Raw genomic sequence first — 15,289 nt, forward strand, 5'->3', positions numbered from 1 at the left:
AAAAACATTATTTCACTGCTCCTCAAAATTTCTGCAACTATATATATATATTGCTGGTCAGAAATATATATCCTAGTCTCATTAACTAAGCATTTCTCTCCTATTTTTAATGTACAACGTGGTAAGAAGTTGCTTGGAAACCCAAAAAGTAACAATGTGTGCATATTAGTAAAAAGTGTCAGTTCTCTGGTATTTGTATACACGAGTGTTATGTTCATAAAGACAACTACTTGTTGAGTACTTAATAACATCCACGTCACACACTACATACATTGTCTCCTTATGTGGACAATATTATAACATACTTATAATAACTCCCTTTAATGAGAAATCAATATAGACAGTAAGTGCCAGAGGTAATCTGATTCCCAATCCCATAATGGGTATTACTTCAAATGAGACTCAATGAACTAACTGGAAATTCTGACTAAATGATTTGTTTCTTGGTTCCTTTTTCCACCCAACTGTACCTTATTGGTATCTTAAAAGAAAATTAATTTTATGAAATGACTCAGATTTGTGTATCTATTTCAAGCAAATATTTTCAGCATTTTTGTTTCCAAGCTAGTTTTTAAAGACACTTGCTATTTGTTGGACATTGTATAAACTGCTGAACATAATATACCTTTTCCAGCGCTATTTAAACGCCATAACATGGGTATTCTACTATAGGTATTGTAGAGATATGTGACTGACACAAGCAGCGGAATAGTCAAGTTTGCACTTGAAAATCCACTTGCTATCTTAACCTTCATGCACACAGGAACTACCCCTCAGCCAAGCCCTACTGTCCTCCAACTTACTCTTAAGTGTGCTGTCGAATTTCTGTTGGTGAAGGATGGCTACACTTGATTTATTCAACTATTTTGCCCATTTCACTTTTAAGCTTTAAATTATAAACCATAAACTACAGCCCAGAGAGGATCTACTATTTTTCCATTCTGAAAAAAAGACCCATCAATAAAAAAATCCAATATAAAATGTGGGTGTTTTTATTTGAAACAATAATTAAAGCCACACCAAATAGTTTTCTACTTCCAACTAAAAACAATGCTTATTTAACTGGAGCTATAATGTGCTTGGTATTTCAAAGCAATGCTCTGACAAAAGATAACTACTCTACAGATACCTAAATGATTAAAAGGTGTCCAACTATCCTTTGCTTGCTTCTCTCAACAGATGAGTCAATGAAGATTTCATATAAAGGAAATCAGAATGATACTTGATTTCCATTAACATCACTCTTGCAGCTAGCTTTGTAAGGCTTCTATTGCTTTGTGATAACTCCCTCCCTTCTAACATTCTAAACTGAGTAATGTTGTGAATAGAAAAAGCCATTAATTTATTGTGTATGCCTCTTTCTCAAGAACCTTCTTTCTCAAAAAGCTTCTACTAGTTCCCTCTTACCAGCAGAATAAAGTTCAAGCACCTTGACCACTGCAGTGTTAAAGGTCTCCACTCTACTCACCTTTATACAAATAACTTCTGTAAACTCATTAGAAATTTCAGGCCTAAACAAGGAAACTTGACTTACTGTGCCTTTTAAGTAAGATTGTCTTGGCTTCAAGCCATAAGTACCTTATATTCTTTTCCCGTCAAGAATAATTTTCCCTTTCCTCTCTTTCTATATAGTGCAGGGCAAACTCTCCAAGAAAGCAGTTGTAGTCTGCCTTCCTTACTGAGGACAAAGAGCCTCACATATACATTCAAGAGCCAGATCACCCCAGGTTTAGAGATGGGAAGAAGATGAATACCCTTAGTAAGGATTTACACACATGAAGCTTTGGAAGATCATTCCAGGATGATGCATGAAAGTAGAGATGTACACCAATTATATTCACAAACCAATTAATGTGCAATTGCCTTCATTATCTATGAGCAAATACAGCAATTATCACTGAAGCCTACTTTTCACTCACAGATTAACTACTAAACATCTAACACAGTATCATATTCATAAACATATACAGAATACATGAATATCAAATGGTGAAAAGGTCAACTAAATCACAGAAAAGGTGACATGACAGAGGAGATAAATTTCATAATTTTCAAAGTTATGTAACATCATTAGAACTCAAATACATTAAGCAACAAGTTAAAAATATAATAACTCTTTACTAATTTCCTTAAGAACATTACTGGTGCACAGTGAACATTTACATAGTTACACAGAATGGAACTACCCTGCCTTAAGATATTCTATCACCAATATTGTTAAATTTCAAAATTAGTATTTAACTTATTTAAACCCACTTGAAACACTTAGAAAAATATACAGTCTATGCTTGAAAGAGTAATTTATGAAGCCTTTTGTTATCATATACTCTTGCAATAAATCTACACTCTGTCAGTCTTTGAAAATAATCATGAGCAATTACAAGTGTGAAAAAGCATTTTCTGACAAGAATTACTATGTGCAAATCTCTTGCATTCATTCATTTTTGTTGTTGTTGTTGTCCTTTTTTAAAAAAATCAGGCAGGATTAGAACTTGAAAGAAAAACAAATGTTGTGGACAGAGAATGTCCGTATCTTCCTATCATTATATGGTGTAACAGATCACTTACCGTAGGGATTGCAGTGGTACAACTGACCCTTCTGAGCCGTCTCTGCATCAGGTCATGCTCCATACTGTTAACTTCAGACTTCAACCGCTCTAGCTCCTCTTTTTCAAGTTTCAATTGCTTTGCTAACCTCTCCATCCTTGCTCGCTGATGTAACAGCAAGGCTATAGCATTACAGATAAAGTCATTGCAGAAAATAAAGTCAAACAAACAACAGGAGAATTTCTAAATATACTGTTAATGGACAGAAGACTCATTCGATCTGGGCATCAGCATTTACTCTTAAGGTCTTAGTAACACCGTGCTATATCCATTTCTGCTTTACTTTAGCTCTAAGCTACTACCCCAAAATGGCATCATCTGTTCATACCTCTTGTTCTGTCACATTTCGTTTTCCTGAGAGCCTCTTAATCTATACTTGTGTGTATGTTAAAATGCTTAAGGACCATTGAAATGGCTAAGCAGGTAAACATACTTTTCTGCAGGCCCGAGTCTCATCTCCAGATTCCACAAAGTGGCAAGAGCGAACTGACTGAATGGCTCTCTGACCTCCACATAGCAGGTCCACATTTGCACATATGCGCATGCCTGTTCTCTCTCAGACACACACAGACACAAGGCTTGACACCAGGCATTCCGAATCACAATTAAAATGAATTCCTCTCTCAAATATTGAAAGAATGCTAAACTCTCATATATTCTTATACAATCTTAAAGACTCTAAATAGGTTTTTTAAACTTCAATTTCCCTAGACAATACGAATTTTCTTCATTAATTCCACTGCTTATAACATTTAAAAATATTATTATGCTTGCCCTTCCAGCCCTGTTTAGAAATCTCAAATTCTTTGATTTGATAAACCAGAGTCCAAGTTGTATGTATATTTTCACAATATTCATTGTATTTGTCTATATTTTTCCCAATGAATGATATCCCCCAATAAAGTCTGATTAGTTTACAAGGTTACAATGATCATACTCGCAGTTTCTTATTTAAAAACAGCCAATAGATGACTCTGAAACAATAATTTTACTCTAGGTAGTGCTACCACTCAACATTTAATATATATTAAGCATTTAATTGAAAGTAACTAGCCAATAGTGTTTTATTTTCAATCAGATACCACATGTTGACTATAAATAGTAAATTTCACCAGTCTAAAGTTTACCTTGTGTATAGGCATAGTCATCTGATCCAGAACTAGAACTCCGCTGATATTTGTGGGTTCCCTTTTCTCCCCCGGAGCCTGGTATCACTGAAATGGGCTGAATAGGTTCTGGTGCTGCAGAGCGTTCTTCTTGGTCCACTAAATTTAAAAGGTTTTCAGTTGCTGCTCGGCCTACAGTAATTTTAAAAACTGTAGTTGGGTTTGGCATCACCCGAGGAGATGGTGATGGAGCACATGAAGGTCCAGTTGGCTGTGTATACGTAATATACACAGGATTAACACTAAATGGAGGTTTTGGTTGACTAGACATCCCTCTAGATGGGGAACTTGAAGGTGGTGTGGTAGCTGTATACAGTGAGTGCTGGTTCCTTGGAGATGGTTGATTACTGATGGGTGAAGGACTCCTAGTTATTGCTGTCCCAGGTCTTTGAGAAGGTTCAACTGTAATTTCTATTTTCTTCATGGAACCTTTGGGTAAGCTAGATGCTGGGTAAGGGAGATAGGCTACTGAATGACTCCCCTGTTTCTGATAACTAGGAGGTCCTTGTTGATAAAGGTGAGGTGGAGTAGTTGAAGGACTAGGAGGCATAAACACATGAGAGCTTGGATGACCCAGCTGGGAGGGTTGTACTTGATGCTGTGGAGAGCTAAAGGGTGAAGGACACTGAGAAGGGGGTGGTGAGTGGTAAGCTGACTGAGGAATCTGCTGTTGCTTGGGAGAATACTGAGAAGGTTGATAGTTCTGCTGATGTGGATAAACAGGTAAAGGACGTTGGTTGTAATGAGGCACTGGGCCTTGTGTTGAGGACTGCCACGGAGCATTCTGAGGAGTCTGTCTTCCTGATGAACTCTGAGATGTCTGTCTAATATAAATAGAACCAGGAGATCCATAGAGATTGCTTGGAATTTGTGGAAGAATCTGTAAAGCTCTTGGTACAGTCTGTCCAGAAGGGAGGTTTTGGGATACTGTAACAGTAATTGGATTTGTACTATACCGAGGTATGTGCATGTAGGACGGAGGTGGCGGTGGTGAAGGCCCTTGCATAGCAGATGGATTCATTCCTGTTTGCATGGAAGATGGCTGCTGAGGTGGCTGTGAAGGAGGAGTAGCTGCACTTCTGTTCTGTTCATTCATAAAAAATGGATTATAGTTGGGAGTAGCAGCCACAACAGCTGGGGCTGAGTGCGGTTCCTGAACTAAACATATCAGCTGTTTACCTGCTGTATGCTGAGGATCAATATGTCCATCACTTGAGCTATGTACCAGTGTTCGACCACCATTAAGGTGAGCTCCATCTCCTGGGTGGTAGCTACTAGGAGAATGGATACCCAGGTTAATATGCAAAAGGCGATTTCTATTCATCCTATTGTCTTCTGGACTATGGTATTCCATATACAAGTATTTGCTGCTCTCCTGGGAAAGGGCTCGGCAACAGGCTTCAAGATTGTTGTTATTCTATGGGAGAAAATGGTACAAACAACATGGGCAAAATTAACAGTAGAAGTCAGTTACACAAGTACTCATTCTAAGTAGAGAGGAGTATTTTAATCATAAAAATCATTAGTCATCTGTCCTACACAAGGAATCTTAAACAATTAAAATTATAAGCATTTAGCTCACATTACTAGTACTACCACTACTACTACAGAAATGTAAAGCACCTACTAATGAACATTGTGACTCAACCCCAAGTTTTCTCATTCCAAATGCAGGACTCATTTTATACTTGTTGCAGCTCAGCAACTTAAAATGTGCTACTCTCGGGTTCATCACAATTGCTGTAACATCCATCATTAAGTTTAACCTGATAAAAATGAAAATAACCATCCTTTAGTTTTCAAAAGGCACCAGAACCACAAACGGAAAAAGTAATATTCCTGAAGACTTTAAACAATAAAAATGTCACAGACTTTACTTTTCTTTTATCCAAATTTATCCCCAAATACCTTTAACCTGTATCATTAGGAAAAATTTAAGCAATATAAGTAAAATGAGCAACAAGCAAAATTCCATAGTTGGAGCCATGCCTTCATGATTTAGCCAGAATTAACGAGAATTTAACAACCATATCCAGATTACATTAATGAAATTCATTCTATCATAAAGTTTGTGCCAGCTAAACAGCAATGTAATATACTTGGGATAGCTTTTTAGTTATGCACATGTAATAACTGTCCTTTAGAAGTTCCATGTCTACTTTAAATATTTTAAAAGATATTATAAAGCAGTTTCCACTAAAATACAGAACTCTCAACTATTTTATTAGAGTAAAACACATTATTTACCATCTTTGAAATAATTAATAAATTTCTTAATGAACATGACTTTCTCTGTAACTCAAACATATATGTTATTATACCTAATTTTACATTTTCATTTTACATAAAAGTGAAAGGAAATACTTCACTGAAGAGAATCAAATAAAACATTAAGTCTACCACAGGACATGCACTGCAATGATGGTATTGTTGAGATACATTTAGAGTTCAACTACAGACCCACTAACACTCCAGATGCAGAAAAAGAAAACTAGGAATTGGCATGGCGTCGTAAAAGGCAATGAACTGGTTAACTATGCAGCCACTTCTAGGTCCCTGATCTCAAGTCCCAGTGCTCTTTCTACACAGTAACTTCAAAGGAAAACATGTGTGAGCAAAAGACATTACTAAGTTGGAGCCTTAAGAAGTTAATAAAAACACCAAACTCACAGTCAAGAAAACATTTGCAAAAATGAAATCTAGAAATTTAAAGAATTTGATTCATGGAAAAAAAACATAGGTAATTTTATTTTCCTTATAGAAAGTGCTTGAAAAGTACTACAGAAAGAGGGACTAACTGAAGTTTAGGAATACTGAAACTGCAAAATTTTCTTGTCCTGCCTGAAAATCATGGTGAGTAAGAATGAAAAACTACCTATTAAAACCTTATCTGATAAATTAAAAAAAAAAACCTCATCTGAAAACTTAAGTCCAAGTGGATGAAAGACCTTAACATAAATTCAGTTACACTGAAACTGATAGAAAAGAATGTGAGAAGTAGCCTTGAACACATTGGCACAAGAGACCACTTCCTGAATATAACACTAGTTGCATAGACACTGAGATCAAACATTAATAAATGGGACCTCCTGAAACTGAAAAGCTCTGTAAGACAAAGGACACTGTCAATTAGACAAAATGGCAGCTTTCAGAACAGGTGAAGATCTTCACCAACCCCACATCTGACAGAGGGCTGATCTCCAAAGTATATAAATAACTCAAGAAACTAGACATCAAAATACCAAATACTCCAATTAAAAAACAGAGTACAGATTTAAACAGAATTCTCAACAGAAGATTCTCAAATGGCTGAGAAACACTTAAAGAACTGTTCGACATCTATCAGAAAAATGCAAATCAAAACAACTTTGAGATACCATCTTACACCTGTCAGAATGGCTAAGATCAAAAACACTGATGATAGCTTATACTGGAGAGGACATGGAGCAAGGGGAACACTCCTCCATTGCTGGTGGGAATACACTCTTGTACAGCCACTTTGGAAATCAGTATGATGGTTTCTCAGAAAATTGGGAATCAATTTACCTCAAGACCTAGCAATATCAACCTTCCTTAAGACCTAGCAATATCAAGCTTGGGCATATACCCAAAGGAAGCTCAATCATACCACAAGGGCACTTGCTCAACTATGTTCATAACAGAATTATTCATAATAGCCAGAACCCGAAATAACCTAGATGCCCCTCAATCAAAGGATGGATAAAGAAAATGTGGTACATTTACACAATGGAGTATTAGTCAGCTGCGAAAACCAAAGACATCATGAAATTTGCAGGGAAATGGATGGAGCTAGAAAAAAAAAATCATCCTGAGTGAGGTACCCAGACCCAGAAAGACAAACATGGTATGTACTCACTCATAAAAGGATATTAGATGTAAAGCAAAGGAAAATCAGTCTACAATCCACAGCCCCAAAGAAGCCGGGTAACAAGGAGGACCCTAAGAGGGACCCATGGCTTTCCCTGCAAAGGGGAAATAGATGAGATCTCCTGGATAAAGTGGGGGCAGGGAAGGGGTACAAGGGAGGGGACAGAAAGGTAGGAATATGAAGGATCAAGCTGGCTGAGTTGGGAGTGGGACAGAGGGGGAAGAGTAATGATCTTGATAGAGGGGGTCATTTTGGAGCTAGAGAGAAACCTGGTACTAGGGAAACTCCCAGGAATCAACAAGAATGACCCCAGCTATGACTCCTAGCAATAGTAGAAAGTGTGCCTAAACTGGTTTTCTCCTGTAATCAGATTGATTACTACCCTAATTCTACCCTAATTGTCATCAGAGATCCTTCATCTAGTAACTGATTAAAGCAGATGCAGAGATCCAAGCACTGGGTTGAGCTCCAGGAGTCCAGTCAGAGAAGGAGGAATTATATGAGCAAGTTGGCAGGACGTGTCAAAATCATGATGGGAAAACACACAGAGTAGACTAGCTGACTAGCTAGTGAAAGCTCATGGACCCTGGACCCACAGCTAGGCAGTGGAACAGACCTAGGCCCTCTGCATATGGATGACAGTTGTGTAGCTTGATCTGTTTGTGGGGCCCCTAGAAGTGGGATGCGTCCCTGGCGCATGTGCTGGCTTTTTGGAACCTCTTTCCCATGCTGGGATGCCTTGCCCTGCCTTGATGCAGGGGGAGGAGCTTGATCCTGCCTCAACTGGACATGCCATGCTTTGTTGACTCCCATGGGATGCCTGCCTCTTTCTGAATGGAGGAGTGGATAGAGAGAGGGTAGATGGAAGGTGTGGGGCGGGAATGGAAAGGGAGGAGAGAGGAGAAACTGTGGTTGGTATGCAAAACAAATTTTAAAAATTAATAAAAAAAAGAAAAAATCTGGAGTGGTTGGAGAAATGGCTTAGCAGTTAAGGGTACTGGCTGCTTTTCCAGAGGAACTGGGTTCAATTCTCAGAATTCACATGGTGGCTCCCAACCATCTAACTCTTGTCCCAAGGATCCAATGCCCTCTTCTGCTCTCCTTGGGCACAGGCATGCACATGGTTCAGATACACATGTACAAAAATACTCATAAACATAAAATAAGAATAATTAAAAAATAAAAAAGCAAATCAGGAATCAAAGGGTTCAGTTGACTGCCAACAGAATGTGTCAGTGACAGATGGTGGAAAAGAAAAATATATGAAAAATAAATTATCTCAAAATGTATCAAATGTCTGAGATTAGGGGAGAACATATTTGTATTTTTGTGAACATAGTATTTGGTATTTTTATAAATAACCATGAAACTTTATGCTTTACATAACATATCTGTAAGCCTGATAGTAATTTTACAAAAAGGATCCTAATTCAAACAATAAAAAGGTAAGACTGTCAACATATTCACAGGCATGCCTAAAGTAAAAATAGAGAAAAATTTAAAACCATAAATACAAACAATGGAAATGTTATCATCACAGAACTACTGTAAAAACACTACAGAGTAGACTCAATGTCATCTTCAATTTGCTAAGCATTTTAACTAAAATTGAATGAATGTGTAGAAGATTTCATAAAGTCCAATGTTGTTTAGTTGGACACACGGTCATAAATTTCTATGCAGAATTGGAGACTGAACCTAGGTTTTTACACATGTTCTACCAGTGAGTTATACTGCCAGCCTTCTTTTTCATATTTGAAAGAGGGTCTCATTAAGTCGCCCTGGCTGGCCTCTAACTTGTAATCCTTTTGCTTCATTCTCCCAAACAGCTGGGATTATAGGCCTGGGCCATTGGCTCAGTGACAAGTAAGAATATTTAAGAAGGCTATGTACAGTGAACTACATGGTTCAGTGAGTAGGAGTACTGGCTGTGGAAGCAGGAGGGCTTGAGCTGGGAATCTCAGTACCTACATAAAAAGCTGTGTGTGGCTATTTGTGTGCCTGTAACACTTGTGACAAAAGCAGCAGAAAGGAGGATCACTGAAGCATGCTGGCCATTAGCTTAGTTTGGCATGGCATCAGATTAGTTCCAGATTTATGTAGAGACTCTGACTTAATGTAATAAAGTGCAAAGTGATAGAATAGGGCAAACAATGCCCTTCTGTGGCGTCTGCACATGCACCCACATATATAAATAATCTTGAAGAACTAAGGAAATAAAGCATCATAGTTCTAAAAAGTCATCTAACTTAAGGTAACATAGTCCAGAGAGAATATAAGGCCTGTGTTTCAAAAGCTAACTAGTAGGTTCATGTATGTCACTGTATAGACAAATAGTTTTTGGGTTTTGGGGGATGAGACAGTCTTGATACACAGCCTAAGCTAGCCAAAAATTCACAGTACTCCTCCTGCCTCAGTCTCCTGATCCCCGGCATGCACCATCACATGGAGCTGTAACACAGCACTTCCTAGAGCCAGTAGGTGGTTAATGTCCACACCAACACTCTGCTATCACCAAAGAAAAAGTAAGGATTTAGGACAGTGTTCATTGAGCTGAATTTTATATTTTATTCATGAAAATCCAAGTAATGCAAAGCCAAATAAATTACAAACATGTTAGAGCTAGAATCAGTCCTAAGATAGGTCCTAAAGTAGATAAATACTAGAGAACAGTATCAACTAGAAGACTCAACTCTAGTTTGGTTTTGCTGTACTGGGAAGTAGTTTTTCTCAACCACAAACATAAATGGGCCTAAAGACTAAGATTCAGACTGGGAATATCTTAGCAAAAATAACCACCTACTACACAATAACCTTAGGCCCAAAGGCCTAGACCTAGTAAAGGATTTGTAAACAACAGAAATCCCTGGGTTATCTGAGTCTCTACTTGTAATTAACTTGCCATATATGTGTGTGTGTGTGTGTGTGTGTGTGTGTGTGTGTGTGTGTGTGTGTGTATGTTTCTCACACTGCAGTAGGGAGTGTAAACATAAATACCTACTGTGTATCATGTACTTCTCCCAACTAAATAGGGCTATGTCTCAATCGAAAAACCCCGAGATACCATGAAGGATGATATAAGACAACAGAGGCAACAGTAATGCTCTTTTTGCGTTCTCTCTTCAATAAAAATAGAGTGTCACTAAGAAATGAACGATTTCAGTTTTGAGAACAAGACAAAGGGAATGTTCCCAAACAAAATAAATGGTCTTACATTTAAATTTATAATGGACTTATAAACTTTAAAAAATGAAGGGAGTAAGTTAAAGAGTTTTAAAATAGACTTGAGGTACAAACAACTTCTATAGAAATTAACATAAGCTTGGGATTTAAAATGCAACTCTGAGAACTAGGAGTAGAGTTCTGTGAGCAAGCCAAAGAAAAATATCAATTCTAAGGATTCAGGGATTAATGGAAATTCACTTAAAAATTATTTATTCATTGGGAGAGGGGAGTGTGCAAGCAGAGGTCAGAGGAACTCTTGGGAACAGGTTCTTTCCTTTTATCACATGGTTCTCAAGGATCAAGCTCATGACATCAGGCTTAGCAGCAAGAATCCTTACTCACTGCTCCATCTTGCTGGAGAATCTTTTTTTCTTTAGCTACATGCACTTATTTATTCTTCCCAATATCACAGGATTTTAACTGGGTGAGATTTTACCTCTCATGGAATATTTAGCAATTTATAAAATAATTTTCTATTGTCAAAACTATAAAGATGCTACTGTTACACCATGGGTAGAGCTCAGAAAGGATAGTAAAGAGCTTACCAGTAGTCACAAGGCATTCCCCCCAACAAAGAATTATTTACCCCACAATGTCAACAGCACCACCACAACATAATGCCAGCTCCAACAAGGAAACATGGAACACTACAGTCCCATCATTGGAAGGAAATGTACCTGTAACATGCACTGAGATACCACACCCTCTGGAATTTCAGGGAAACGTTGTCGGAGATCATGGAGAACCTGAACATCAAGCTGTGGACTGCTTTGCGCCATGCCAGAGTAAATGTTGGTCAAGTCTTTCTTAGGAAATGGATATTAACAGGTCTTCCAAAAGTAATGATCATCCAACACCTCTGTCATTTTCTACTAAAAGAAATAAAAGTTTGGTTAAGTCTAATTCCATATTTTACTTTCTTCAGACACCATTAATTGACTAAAATCAAGAAAATTAAAATAATTATACCTAGGCCCAATGTTAAAAAATGAACAAATTTGATTTTATTCCTTTTGATGTAATATAAACAATCAAATTAGTGTTTAAAAAAGACAACAACCAAAACAGAGAACCCCAAATCTTCTGTTTCACTTTAATTCTGGAAAAAGGAAAGCACCAGTCAGATTAAAAGTACACAGTATATTATATTGCTATGCAACAAGACATTTTACCCTTGAGAAATTCTACTTAGTACAATCACTCCTGTTTTTCCAAGGTCTATAATATCACTTCTCTAAGGCACAGTCATTTCTCTGGCACCTGGAATAATGAAACAGAGAAATAAGAACTTGACAATAATACCACTAAGAATACTTGTATGATTTATATTCTTCATGTACTCTAAAGACAAAAGATTGATTTGACATTTATGTCAATGAAATCTCATATCTAAATGAAACAGAGTGGGCAGTCAAATAGAAATGTAGCGACTTTGCTTCCAATCTGTTGCTGGAGAATCATTAGACCTGGCTGCTGAGGCTTTCGCAGTTGTGACACCAATGAAACAAGCGTTAAAGATGTAGATAGTGTGAGTAGTATCCGGAAAGTCAAATGATCCCTCAATCTTCCCCAGAACTACTCAAATTAAGCATCTGATAATAAGGTAACTTCTAAAACAAATGCCTTATAAATCAAATGGTGGCATCTAAGGTCAATGAACCAATACGTTTCTTATATTTATCATTACCATTTTAAAAACTGTACAATTTCATGTATTTGCTGTGTTCAGTCACTTATCGTCAAGGAAAACTGAAAATAAACATCTGCAAAGAACACGTAGAAGCCAAAAGTTTAAGGCAGAAGGCTAGGTCGTATGTATATCAATATTCTACTTTTTTAGAGATTCATTTTTATGTTTTTGAATGTTTTGCCTGCATGTGTGTATGTATGTGTACCATATATGTGCCGAGTGCCTCCGAGTGCCTGCCAAAGTCAGAAGAGGACAACACACTACCAAAAAATGAGTTACAGATGATTGTTAACTACTCTGTAGGTGCTGGAAACTGGATCTAGGTCCTCTGCAAGAGCAATGAGTATTCTTCACTGCTAAGCCACCTCTCTAGCGCACATTCTCTCTCTCTCTTTCTCTTTCTCTCTCTCTCTATGTGTGATGGAGGAAGGTCATTGGTTAAATAAAAAGAAACTGCTTGGCCCTCATTGGTTAGAAGATAGGTGGAGGAGTAAACAGAACAGAATGCTGGGAGGAAGAGGAAGTGAGCTCAGACTCGACAGCTCTCCTCTCGGGAGCAGACACCTCAGAGAGACGCCATGCTCCCAGCTCCCAGGCAGACGCACGCAATGAAGCTCCGACCCAGGATGGACATAGGCTAGAATCTTCCCGGTAAGCGCACCTATGGGCGCTACACAGATGATTAGATATGGGCTAAATTAATATGTGAGAAATAGCCTAGAAGAGGCTAGATAGAAATGGGCCAAGCAGTGATTAAATGAATACAATTTGTGTGTTGTTATTTCGGGGCATAACCTAGCCAGGCTGCCGGGGTGCTGGGAATGCAGCCCCGCCGCCCTTATTACTACAAATGGCGCCCGACGTGATGGACTAAACCCACTTAAAAAACCTGAGAAGGCTTAAAAATAAGGGAGAGAGAGTTTAACACAGATTTTTGCTGTTTGTTGGTGGCGTGCTGTAGAGAGATTTCCTGATTCGGCAACAGCAGCAGAAAAAACGCTGTGTCATTTTATGGCGCAGCTTCTTGGGGCTGTGCTGCCAGCGTGAACTCTGGCTTTAAAGCATTTGCGGCACTCTGCTTGCTAGAGGCAAGCAAGCGCTCTCATCTAAGAGAGGCTTCCTGACTCAACTTTAGCTGCAAAGCTTGCAGCTCTTTTAAGAGGTCCTGCCACGAAACACTTAAACAGTGTTGACGAAAAGCTGAACGCATGCTTTTCGGTTTTCAGCCATAGCAGGAAAAAAGCTGTGCCGTTTAAAGATGCCGGCTTTCTGGGCTGTCCTGCCAGGGCAAACGCTGACTCTTGTACGCAGGCGGTTCGTGCAGTTTGCAAGCACAGGCTGCGGAAGCTCGCTTGCTGGCAGGGACCTTGAAATGCCATAAAGTTGTGGCAGTAAACATGGCTACAGCCAGTACCTCAGACATGAGGCTGGAAAGCTAAGGAATGGGCTGGATCCAGCCGTCAAAGCCATGGCTTTAACCCTACTGATATTGCTTGCTAAATTAAGGACTCATGTGGTCAAAAAAGAGACATATACAGTAAAGAGAGCGTCAAAGACAAAGAAAATTTTTAAATGATTTACAGCGTGTTAAAAATATATGCAGACTAAAAGTTAAAATTCTTAAAGTAAAAAAAAAAGGAAGAGAGTTGTTGTGTGTGGTAGTACACACCTTTAATCCCAACACTTGGAAGGCAGAGGGAGATTGACCTCTGTGACTTCAAGGTGTGGTAGCACACGCCTTTAATCCCAGTGCCTAGAAGGCGGAGACGAACAGATCTCTGTGAGTTCAAGGTGTAGTAGTGTACACCTTTAATCCCAATGCCTGGGCGCAGAGACAGGTAGATCTCTGAGAGTTCAAGGACAGCCTGGTCTACAGAGACTTCAGGTCAAAGATACAGAGAACCTGTCTCAAAAAGCAAAAAGTTAACAGTAAAAATAAACAAAATAGAGGTTAAAATAAAATGCACAAAGATGGAAAATACACAGAGAATTTTGATACTGTATGCTATTATGCTCTCTTTGAATTATTTGAATGCTGAGGAAAGAGCAACAGCTGCTAAAAGATATTTATTTATAAATGCTGCTGAACTAATCCAACATAGATATTTTGATGCCTTGACTTTGAAATTTGGATCTAAGGACATGATACTTTGGAAAGGAGTTTCTTATTTTGTTTTCACAGAGGATGAGACCCTGTTCATTTCTTCTATTCCAATTTGGTATGATGGACCACGCCCTCCTGAAGGGTTGGTGTGAACACCTTCAGAAAATTGCTTCGCTCAACTGCCAACTGAGATGAAACTAGCACACAGGTTATACCATGAAAGACCTAATTAACGACGCCCCCATTCAGCAGGAAGCAGTTTGGAGAGAAAAAACTGTGCCCATGTTCTCAAATATGGTTTATAAACGTTCTTTTACATTTAAAGGGGGATATGATATAGGTATGAATAATTTGCATTAGTATAGATTTTGCTTTATTGATAGAGATTTACAGTTAATTTTGTTATATGTATATGTATTTCTGATATTGATTAAGGTATTGTGATTGTGTAGTTCATTATTAAAATGTAATGTATAATTAGGAAATATAGGTTGTTGATGGATAATCATAAATAATAGTCAAGTTTGTAGTCATGTTAGTTAATATTTTCTAGATGTGCGTAGATATATTTTAGATAGGCATTCTTCATATTTTTCAAAGATTATAGA

At 38.1% G+C, this 15,289-nt stretch overlaps 1 protein-coding gene across 4 annotated transcripts in view; it reads right to left on the minus strand.

The window, feature by feature from the left end:
- LOC121441613 (TGF-beta-activated kinase 1 and MAP3K7-binding protein 3) overlaps positions 1 to 15,289 on the minus strand; it is a 65,995-nt gene that overhangs the window by 18,985 nt on the left and 31,721 nt on the right. For 2 of the 4 annotated variants that reach the window (XM_041642834.1, XM_041642833.1), the window contains 3 exons: positions 11,565 to 11,756; positions 3,735 to 5,190; positions 2,569 to 2,729 (listed from right to left, as the gene is read on the minus strand). In XM_041642834.1, coding sequence (XP_041498768.1) covers positions 2,569 to 2,729; positions 3,735 to 5,190; positions 11,565 to 11,666 — 1,719 coding nt within the window. In that variant the 5' untranslated portion in view covers positions 11,667 to 11,756. Of the gene's footprint in view, positions 1 to 2,568; positions 2,730 to 3,734; positions 5,191 to 11,564; positions 11,760 to 15,289 lie in introns of all 4 variants that reach the window. The other 2 variants (XM_041642835.1, XM_041642831.1) reach the window with 1 other exon arrangement.

The sequence above is a fragment of the Microtus oregoni genome, unplaced genomic scaffold, assembly GCF_018167655.1.
Source record: "Microtus oregoni isolate MIOR12 unplaced genomic scaffold, Mior012 000079F_ref0000094, whole genome shotgun sequence".
NCBI lineage: Eukaryota > Metazoa > Chordata > Mammalia > Rodentia > Cricetidae > Microtus > Microtus oregoni.